Source organism: Necator americanus, chromosome III (genome assembly GCF_031761385.1).
Source record: "Necator americanus strain Aroian chromosome III, whole genome shotgun sequence".
NCBI lineage: Eukaryota > Metazoa > Nematoda > Chromadorea > Rhabditida > Ancylostomatidae > Necator > Necator americanus.
The window spans coordinates 19,040,621-19,051,648 of record NC_087373.1 but is presented as its reverse complement, the minus strand read 5'-3'; the positions used below and the strand labels follow the sequence as shown (position 1 = coordinate 19,051,648).

The following is an 11,028-nucleotide window of genomic DNA, read 5'->3' as shown; positions in this document are numbered from 1 at the left end:
GGAAAAAACGGATCCACATGCATAAAAGAACAATAAAGCTACAAAGATTATTTTTTGACCTTTGCAATCTTAGCCTTAGTCTTGTCTCTTCCAAGAGCTTTCCTAGCATCATCGTCGGAAAACATTATCGTTGGTGATGAAAAACTAAATATCAAGGTTACATCTTGTGAGAGCGGCATTATTTTTCGAAAGTTGCAGCAAATGAATTCAAACTGATCATGTGAAATTATTAACAACTAACTTGAACAGCTTCGAAGAAAATATTTCTCTATCTCGTAACAATTTCTCTTCAATACCTTCACCCTCGCAATTTTCCATACCTGCGTCTAAAGAAGGCAGCCATGTTGGGACAGGACCCATCTGTGAAGTTTTCAGTTTTTCAGAAGAAAAAGGAAAGAGATATGATAGATAATGGTGATACCTTAAGCTTTTTCTCTGGTTGTAAACAATCTTTCAACAGCAATATATTTCCAATATCTCCAGGAACACTTCCCTTAACGTAAATAACCTGCCTGTCAATGTTCATACGAACAACCTAGAAATTGACTGCAGAGGAGGATGGTAAGCATAAACAAAGTACTGCCACTGGAAATGTAACTCGCCTCTAGCCCGCTCACAGTTACCCACTCATAGCCCATATGCCCGGGCATTCGTTTACCCGGCCATACTCGAGCATCACCAGTTGATCCTATAGATCCAATGCGACGATGTGATTTAGTTGTGCTGGAACCGCGAACTATTCAGATCAAAAAGAGTAAAATATAAAAAAAAGACAAAAGATCTGCACTTCAGAGCTGGTTGGCCTCTCATTCCCCATCGATGCATACCACCTTGAAATCCCCAGTCGATTGACTTTCCTGAGGCTGTGACGTACTGCCCAACAGTGAAGTGTCGTACATCTAAACTTGTTCCGACGGTAGGGAGCACTTCTTCAGAAACCTGCGCGTTATAAAAACGTTCAATGGTTTTGAAATCAACGACAAGAAAACAAAATAACATGTTGTGTCAACTCTTTCGATGTAAACAGAAATCTCGTCAAAACAGTACACCTCTTTCTTCTCCTGGAAGCTTATGCCCTCTACCTTTGCTAGGAGAAGATAATGTTATGTATTGAGGTGATGCATATTTATTCCACTTGCACATACTTCGTAATCATCTTCTGAATGGCACCTCTTACACCGTATTAGCATTCTGGGAATGTCGCTCATGAGCATGCTACGCGACTTGAGTCCTCATGTACAGCCCTACTCGGGAGCGAGACCAAGAACCTATCGGGTAAACGCAATCTATAAGTTATCCAAACTACAGGAATGAGCACGTCCACGGCAGGAAGGGTTCAAAGATGGACTCACATCAGAGAAGAGCAAAACATCCACCATTACTTAGTTTTTATCAAGTGAAATAACAATCTGATCGAACAATTCCAGACTTTGGTCATGCAGGATGGTCATATCACAGTGCGACTACTTGCGAAAAAGATGAGAGTAAACGTTGGATCGACACATTAAATTTTGAACGAGAATCTGGACTGGGAGTATGCAAGCGAAATTCATGCCGAAGCAGCAAACGATGAAGCAGAAGCAACTCTATTTGCAATTCGCGCCAGACGTGACTTACAACAAGCAGAAACGGCATGATGCTTGATTCAGTTGTGTATGCGCTTGCGCAAGAGACTTATCTCAGTCCGGAGTCAACGAAGGTCCCACTTCGAACAAAAACGCCTTGTAAGTTGTTCTGGTCCAGCTGTGCAACGCAAGCTGAGTGATTTCAACTCCCCTACATCGTGTTCATCATGACGATTCGTGAGCTAGTCTGTGCGAACCAAAAAGGAAGATGCGCCTCTAACACGAAAGAGAAGCAACTCTACTTGCTTCTGCTTTCGTGTTAGAGACAGTGCAGGCGTGTTAAAAACACTCTTGCAATACTGCAGCATCCATCATCGCCAGGTTGAAAAGAAGCACCGCCGTGTCAATGCAGAGGTCATTCTGAGTCCTGTCGTTTTCTTTGGTACCGGTGAGGGGTCACGAAAAGCAACACCAAGACACAAACATTGCTAAGAGATGTTACAGAAGATTGTTAATCATTTATGCGTCTATCTATGTCTATGACGTATGCGCACCACTGAATCAGTGGAAATCTTGTGGCTCTACGAGGATTATGAAGCCGCTCATTCTTTGCATCTTATCCAGATTTTTTTCAGCAGTTCGAACATAGCCTGTATCACAGAGTCAGATACATTCGTATACAGGGCTTCGACGTCAAAAGACTCCATGACACAGTCTCTTGTCAGGTGTGCTGCGCGTAGGTGGTCTAGGAACATACTGGTATTTGTCAAATGGGCAGGTATACGGCTCAACACTTGCGCAAATATTGTGTTTAGGAACCACCCTATCCTATCCGTAGGACCTCCTACACTACTAATTATAGCTCTTACTTTGAATGTAGTAGGGTCAGTGGAAACCAGATCGCTACTGGACTGGAGTTTGTGCGTCTCGATAAGGAGATAGAGCACTGGACAGCTCGGCGAGTCAATCTTAAGGCGAGCAATTAAAGAAGGAGAAAACTCAGCGGATTTTGCTACGCTAACATATTGTTCGTTTAAAAAACGATATTTCTCCATGAACTCACTAACGGAGGATTAACGATATAGTGAGGTATCTTGCAAGTGTCTTTCTGTTATAGCAATATCCAGCTGGTGTGGAATGACCACAAACTCCCCACCTTTATCACTTGTGGATAACCTTATTTGTTTAGAACTAATCAACTCTCGAACTTCCTTAATACCTTGCTTTTGTGCAAGAGAAATAGATAGATTATAGCTAATCGTTCTGTAAGTATGAATTTCTTCCTCACCATAGTATTTCTGGTAAGTTCATCTCTAATGGGGAGCATGGTTTATGGACACGCAAGCGAGAACGGTCGGAGTGCGAGTAGTCTCATGCGTCACCAAAGAAACTGTTCTAGTTATTACTTGTTCTCGACTGACAGCATGTTCAGCAAGAGATCGTTTCCCTAGAGGGTACTATATCTTAAAAACTGTTCTTTTTTTTTCGAATCGACATAACTTTTCAGGCCATTTTATACTGCACTCACGTATTCATCTGCCAAAAGTGACTACCTTTGTTTTAACACGTTTCTCCTTTTTGTTCTAGCTGTTTGTACGGAGTAATCCATTTTAATCCGTAGTGCTTAATTTTGCATCCACAAACAATCTCCCAGCCATTTTTAGAATGTATTTATCTTGCTGGAACAGCCACAACTACATCTTTCTCAACATATTTGGAGCGATGCCTTTGCAGAGGGGAACAGTCAATTTTAGTCGTTAGAGCATCCACATATAAATATTCCCCGATGATTGAGTTAACAAATCAAAGTCAGTCGTTTTTGTTGACAAAGGGATCTGCGGATTTCCAGCTTTAGATGTGAATGATCTAGCGAATAAAATGAATCAGGTTACCTTTCTCATTTCTTGCAAAAGCAGCTTTCCAATTATGTGATGAATGACATGATTCTGCTGAGTGCAGGACTAATTATTTTTTGAGCCTGTTTTTGTGCTCTCCTATACACGACTGAGTAACACACTCAAACTCGGTATTTGGTTTCTTTTGGCATAAACATACCAAGAAAGATCCAAGATGCTTCTTTACAGGAACGCAAGCACGCGAAAATTGACCACGGTAAGCTCGAGTGAAGCTGTTTGAGTCAACATTAACCGCTCCAACAGTAACCTGAAACTACTGATTGGAAGAACAATTTACAGTACGAAGTGTCCGGTCAACACCGAATGCATTGTGTCAGCGAAAGATATTTCCTTGATAATCGATAGAGAGATGGCGCTGACAATCTCTTTGTAGTGCTTTTTTATTTATCTATATTTTTTGATAGTTCTTCCTTCAATTTTTCGTGCGTGATCAAAATTACTTCTCACATAGTCGCAGCCGTAGGAAAATCGTTTTTGGTTAAGATAATCGTCATCGCTCTACCGATCATCGGTTGGCCGAGGCAAATCAGTACCTGCCTCTTCCAAGCCTGTAATGTATCTAATCGACACAAAAAGTTTCATGGCGACTGTGCAAAATCGAACCTTCCACAATGGTCCTTCTCTATTGAAAGATTTCCGTTTTCCTACGATACTTCTACGATACCAATCAACAGGAGAAACGGTACTTACGACATGATTCTAAAATAACATTTACAGGGACAAAAAAAAGATAACTCTTTTTTTAGGAATCTTTTCCAGCGAATAGTATAAACACTATTTTATTAAGTAACTTGCCGAAGTTACCTCCTGTCAAGCTAATTTTTCTAATCAACATCATTATCCCTGTACCACATTATTCGTTACTCCCTGCCATTTTCATCGCCTCACTGCTGCTTCAACTTGTACTTTGTTTGATATTGGGTTCTGCCACCGCTATTGTTTGTCGAGGTTGAAGAAGATAAAGCTCTAGATGATGGAAATATCGGGAGCCGCCAGTCCTAATGCACTTTCAGTTGAGTCTCAGATTAACATATTAGAAAATGGCTTTAAAAATGGTAATGAGACAGAAAAAAAAATGAACGATGGAAGCCTTTGCCTGGTCAGCAGAAAAATATGCCAGGACGAAACATTGTAATCAAAACTGAGTCCACTTAATTTTCTCCGCCATATTGTTTTTTTTTTTTTTGTAAAACTGAAATATCAATCCACAAGACCTAAACTACTGACGACCGAACACGCTTCCATGCCAAAGCGTTTTCCAGCTCTTGTGTGATTGTTCATTTTGTATTTGACGGAGGAAATCATATACTGTAAATATCTTCCAACAATGTTTGGTAGTCTTGAAAATATCGCAGTCAATTTTCCTATCACTCAAAAAATGTTAAGAAAAAAAGGCATAAAAATGCTAACGTACGCAAAGCATACAATAAGATCGTGGTACGTTGGTATTGCACATGGCCTCACTTCTCCTTCGAGACGCGATTCACCCGTAAATAGGAGGCGCGGCTTTCAACGGATTACGGACCTACTTCGCAACTTCTATGTAACTATTTTTATTAGCACCGAGATGTTCCAACAATCATTGTGGAGGCTTTTTCCAGGTGTTAGTATATCCCGAGCTCTATATTCCAGCCTCCACTATTTCTGTGAGTTTGAAAAAAGGGCAGCGTACCTCACAAACTTCCAGAAGTGTGCATAAGATTCGATCACCATCAGTTGTCCATTGTGGCAACATTCCTATCTTTCGCGCTAGTAACCCTGAAACCGAATTTAAAATAGCCCATTTCTTTCTCATTTCCCAATATCCTCATTTCTATGAAAAAGAAATATGTATATAGGAAAAAGCAGAAAGTGCTAAACGTCAAAAGAATAGGAAATTCCTCTAATGGAAACAACTCCCGGGAAATTACAAATGGCTGCAAGGAACCCTATTCCTGCCCAAATGCTAGAACCTCATGAACATTAAGAAGGCTCAGCCCATAGCGAACTTCTCCGTTTCAAAGAGGAACAGATACATAGAACATATAGCAACTGAATGAGTATTTTATACGATTCTGATATCCCGAGCAGAAAGTAAGAGAAAAAACAACTGAGATATAATTTATAAACGAAAGGCTTTGGTTTCAATTTTAAAATCACAAAATGAAAAGTCTTGACAATCAAACAAGGTACAGCGGCGAGCTGACGATTGAAAAAGCAGCTCATACATACGACACCTTGACCCCTTGATTAGCTTAAGAAATCGGAGCATTCGCGTTTGCGCTACCGGAAGCCTTCTAATCGTAGAGGTAGATTAGAACAGCTGCAGCCTTCTCGGCAAACCGCTACGCCCTCCACACCGTCTGGATAAGGTTCATGTAGCTGAAATCTCAACGAATCGAATTTGAGGCCGCAAATCATCCAATACGAGGTATCTCTGCAAAAATTCTGTATGAAGGACAGACAAACATGTTAGACCGTAGCTGCAGAGGTCCCGTGAACCTTCCTTCCTACATACTCAAGTTCACTTTACCGACAAAGCGTATTTCCCAACTGTCATATGATCACAATACTTCATAGTGTTATTTCCTATCTGCGTAGTGGCTTCATTGCTACAATTAATACGTCTACGGGTAGGCGTTTTACACATGGAAATACATCCTCTAGACTTAAAAATAGACAAAACAAAATGAAATCCAAAACGATTACATAATACAAAAGGAGGGCTTATATGTCAGCGTCGACACAAAATGGATAAAAAGGAACAAGTAGTACTACGAAAAGCGAGCTGTTTAAATATAAACAGATGCTTACTAGCAGACTGTGCAAAATGAGAGTCCTGAGAGCAAGAATGAGAGAAGTTGTTTCCAAGAGAAACTCATCGCTAGCATTTGACTCAACAATTTGGTGTGTTCAACATTGGCAGTTTTAAATGAATAATGTTATAAAGGCAATTACTATTTGATCACTACACCATACAACAAAATAGGTGGCCATATCTCAAATCGTTCATATGTCGCATAGAATGGTTGGATATGAGTAACTTTCTGATGACAACTTGTAGTTAAAACTTCTACATTAAATTCATAGCGGGTGTTAACATGCACAGAACCTCCTCACTCCTTACTAGGTAAAGTTCGCAGAAAACAAATCCCTCAACGCCACCACCCGCGCATACGAATGCACATACGTGTTGACCTAACGGTGTCATACATCTGCTCATAGCATAAGTTTGCAGTGCAGCATGAGTGGAGTGTGCACTTGCGCAACGAATTGGAGAATTACCAGAGGAAAGTTGAGATGATCTACTCACCAACTCTTCTAATGGGCGGTTCTATCTCAGTTATCTTAGCTTCACATTGCAGTGAACTTGCAGCTGTTGAATTGATAGCAAAGTTCTTCTCAGCAGCAACAACTTCACGAAGTAGTGCTCTTAAATACCAAAACAGAATGAAACAATAACAGTTGGCACGAAATGATTGCCGCGAATGTACTCACCGGTTTCTATCATCTAGAAAGTCTTCATGACTTGACTCAGTAACCGGTGGTAGCTGAAAAGCTTTCCTATAACCGACGAGGATGAAAAACAAATTCTGCACCAAAATAAATGGAACAAAGACGTAAAGCAGATGACCCGACTATAAGATTATAGTTAAAACGAACAAAACCGATGGTACAAGGATAGCATTCAAAGGTACAGTGTAAGATGAGTTAAAATGCAAGGCCACAGTGTAATTTTTGCGAATTCTGGAGAGTTGAACGTTCATGCAGGGAGTATTCTTAGCCATATGTAAGAGACCAGTGAAAGGGTATACCGACATACAATGGTCGGGTCAAAACGGCACGAATCACGAGTGTAGTTGCAGTGCATTTGCGTACGCGCTAGGAACGGCGCGGTGGAGGCGGCAGTTCGGACCGTCAATGTGGGTGACCGGCAAAGGCTTCACCACACTCCTAGCCGCTACGCTCCACCGAGACGCCTCGAGGGAAGCGGCGTACGCAAATGCATCGCAAATGCGTACGTGTTTCATGTCGTTTTGACACTACTACACGTGGGCATATAGAGGTGGATAAAGGGTATCAATTGGTGAAGGAGCGTGCGCTCTGTCGAAACACGCAGTTGAACACTACGGCAACTATGCACACATGAGTGGATGCGTTGCTTTCCATGCTTGTGCTTCTTTGTTCAGCAAAGAACTAAACTGGTCGCGTATAGCTGCAACGAAATTTTACATATCAGTCGAAGAACTAAGCAGCAGAACGATATCAATTGAGAGATTAGAATTGCGGAGTATGAATATCACATATCACCTGTTATAACTCCACCTAGTGATAAGACAGGAATACGCGAAAAGGAGACCACTCCCGACTCTAGTCTATGCTGTAAAAGAATTTCTGAATACAGCTCTAGAAGATCCACGCGCCTAGAGCATAAAGCTGGAAAATCATCGCTTGCGCTATTGAATTCTCTCGAGTTTGCTAAGCTATTATTCGTACAAAATCAATACATAGCGGTACTGCACTAACGCCATTAAGAGCAAATCTTGCTAAGCAAAAGTAAGAGCAGGTATCATATAGTCGGGTCAAAACGACGTGAAGCACGGACAGTTGCGCAAGCGGCTGCGCTCAAAGCGGTGCGGTGGAGACTGCGGTAGAAGTCGAGGTGGGGACCATAGCGAAATGCAGAGATGGGTGGCGGTAGCGAGGACCTCTAGAACTGCCCGCAGAGTTCACAGCGGCGCAGGCGGCGCCGCCCGCTCCGCTGGCTGTTTGGTGGTTATTAAGCGCACGATTGCAGCTGTGAACTCCGCGGGCAGCTTTACATGATTCCGACCGCTACATTCCACCATGCCGCTTGCGCAACTGTCCGTGCTTCATGTCGTTTTGACTCAACTATAGCATGAGAAACTAACACTATCTGCCTACAACGAACTTAACACTAGCTGAGATGTTTAGATCTGTATACCACTGTTCAAGAAATGAAGTGGTGCTTTCAACACATTAGTCTATTAACTATTTTCTGCTCCTGTCGAAACTTCCTACGCATTTAATTTAGAGTTCAATTTCTCTGTGAGGATCAATTTCGAGTTGCTGGAAATCGCCGCCACATGTTTCCGCCAGGGTGTGTTATAACACTTTTCTCCTAACCTAACAGTTCAAAGAATCAAACGAAATCATCAATCGAATCCATCGAATTCGAATCGATGAACCATCGATAGAAATGTCAGATTCCTCAAACCACAAAGAGTTCGAATTCCTACTGTTTTATCCATACATGCGATAGTCGGATCCGGCGCTTCGACCCCTTTTACTTTTGTACGGTTGGCGAAAGGACCCCCTTCACTTTTGGACGATTGGCAAAGGGATCCTCACTCTTCAAGGTGCACTCAATGAGCTGAGCCCCCTTCACTATGAGGAGTGTCCGGCTCCTCCCTATCGCGCCTACGGTTTTATCTGCGGAAATTCTGCAACTAAAAGTAGAGTGGTGAAGGACAACTACTATCAACGGCAAAAAAATGGGGGAAATGAGCACAGTTGATAAAGCTTCCGCAAAGGATCAAAAATGGACTTGCAGAAGTACCAACGGTAAACGGAAAGAGCAAAAATGACAATGTCAAACTCCCAGTAACAGAAGGACGCATCAATTTTGCTTCAAAGGAGATTTCGGTATCAGGGTAAAGTGTAGTTGGGTGTGGAGGCAGTCTAGCGCACTCCTATTTCTGAGAGTTAATAACTAGGCGCACTAAAACCTTAGCATTAGTCTTAGAGGATCTGCGACCCGTAGGCTAAAGCTACTAAGAGAAAAAAACGAAGAGAGAGAAATCTAGAAATAAGAGTGCGGTTGGGGGTGCAAAAAGGGTAAAGTTCATCGTGTTGATCAGCCCTCATTGGGATGTGCCTACGCGTTCGGTTTTAATGCAAAACCGTTCGAAGTTCATGGACGTGCGTGCAACCATACAATGACTTGCAGGAACTAGCCGATGTGTCAAATCAGCCTTTTTATCCTTCCAGACAAGTCCGGCACCAAGACCCCGGAGTATGAAATCCCGCTTAGCAACAGGGCGGTTTGAACCATCGATCGATTGTCCAGTCGCAATGGAACCTGTTAGCGACTGCGCTACTCCCGATACAGAAACAACAGAATTTAGGGACGTTTTCGAATTTCTTACCCAAGGTGCAGGAGTTAGTGTCCGACGTCGTCCGCGGAATTGAAGAAAGTTTATTGAAGGTTTATGTGCAAGGAGCAGACTCGATGATGTTTCCGCTGTCGAACATAGAACATGGCTGACTGCTACACGTAATAGCATTTACTTCTTCTGAACAGAACAAAATTAAAAATATACAGAAAGCAGAAGCTGACGAAGACGTCAAAAATGTCGACTAATCAAGTTTCTTCACTATCACGATGTGGAAGTACATATCTGAAAATGTATTCGTTTATGAGAGGAGACAGGAGAAAGTATAAGGACGAAATAGTAAATGGTGACAAGGTGCTCAGAGGAAATAAACAGGATTACCTATGCTACAAGGGAGTACGATGGAAATGAAGGGGAAGACGTAGTTCTTAGGACTTTCGAAAATCTGACAGATTTTTGCAAATAAACTAAAATCCAACAGATTTTTGTAACTGTCATTGTCCCAGAGAGATCTTTTTCTCACTGAGAGGAGAATAGCTACACACCTTCCCTCCATCAAGAAACAACGAAACAAACAATGTTACCAAATGTCCTGATCCTTTCGGCGGAATGGACATCATAGCGACAACAGAATAACAATTGGGATGCAAGCAGAATCAGCAAGAGTGCGCCAATAACTATGAAATATTTCAGTCGCCCGAGTGCATACTAACTTTGGTAACGATGTCACCCTCGCCGTTAGGATAATGAAGGCTCAGACTGAAATGTAAAAGTTGTTTGCTGCGCGAACAAATCAAGATTGACAAATGTTGAAGAAGCGTCTGTATTCTGACATTTGGAGCGGTAAAAGTTGTCATTTGAATTTGTGCAGTTGACCTGTCCTCGGCGCCGCACCTCGAAATTAGAAAGTCAACTTCGAAATTTTGAATGCAAAGAATTGGAGTTGGAGACAACTCGGGTGCAAAAAAAGAGACAATTACGAGATCTTTTGCAACCTATATGCAACCTATTTTCGAATAGGATTGAGGATGAAACTGCGGATGCCGTTGGGCACAATGTGTCCCGCACGTACAAAGCGCTGGATCTTCACTTGCACAGCTCGTTGCATGCACGTCGCCTAATCGGTTGGTTATGCGGTGCTGTTGCGTACGCGTGCTATACCTCTGGAAATCGAAGAGTTGAAACGGGGGAGTGTCATGACTGCCTTAGTAACTAAGAATGTTTGGCCCGTCAACTTTTCCGGAGAGGAGTTCGGTAATTGTCTATGTAGCTTTGACACGTTGGTGCATAGACTCTTGGTCGGTCCGATAATATAGTCTCCTTGGGCTCATCGGGAACGATAGAGAGGGTCCCGGCGAACTTTTCGCTAATGCCTCCGGGACATTACGTGTCCAGTGGATATGTCGGAGGATACATATGCGCCCATACCTC

General features: G+C 42.3%; 1 protein-coding gene across 1 annotated transcript; it reads right to left on the bottom strand.

The window, feature by feature from the left end:
* Positions 1-47: 47 nt before the first annotated feature.
* Positions 48-9,768, bottom strand: RB195_010076 (uncharacterized protein; the record flags this gene model as incomplete). The annotated part of the gene is made up of 11 exons (XM_064190914.1): positions 48-144; positions 242-360; positions 422-535; positions 603-723; positions 788-939; positions 3,621-3,728; positions 4,085-4,180; positions 5,154-5,239; positions 6,774-6,892; positions 6,959-7,011; positions 9,631-9,768. 11 exons carry the CDS (start codon positions 9,766-9,768, stop codon positions 48-50), a joined length of 1,203 nt encoding a protein of 400 aa, XP_064048497.1.
* Between the last annotated feature and the right edge of the window lie 1,260 nt (positions 9,769-11,028).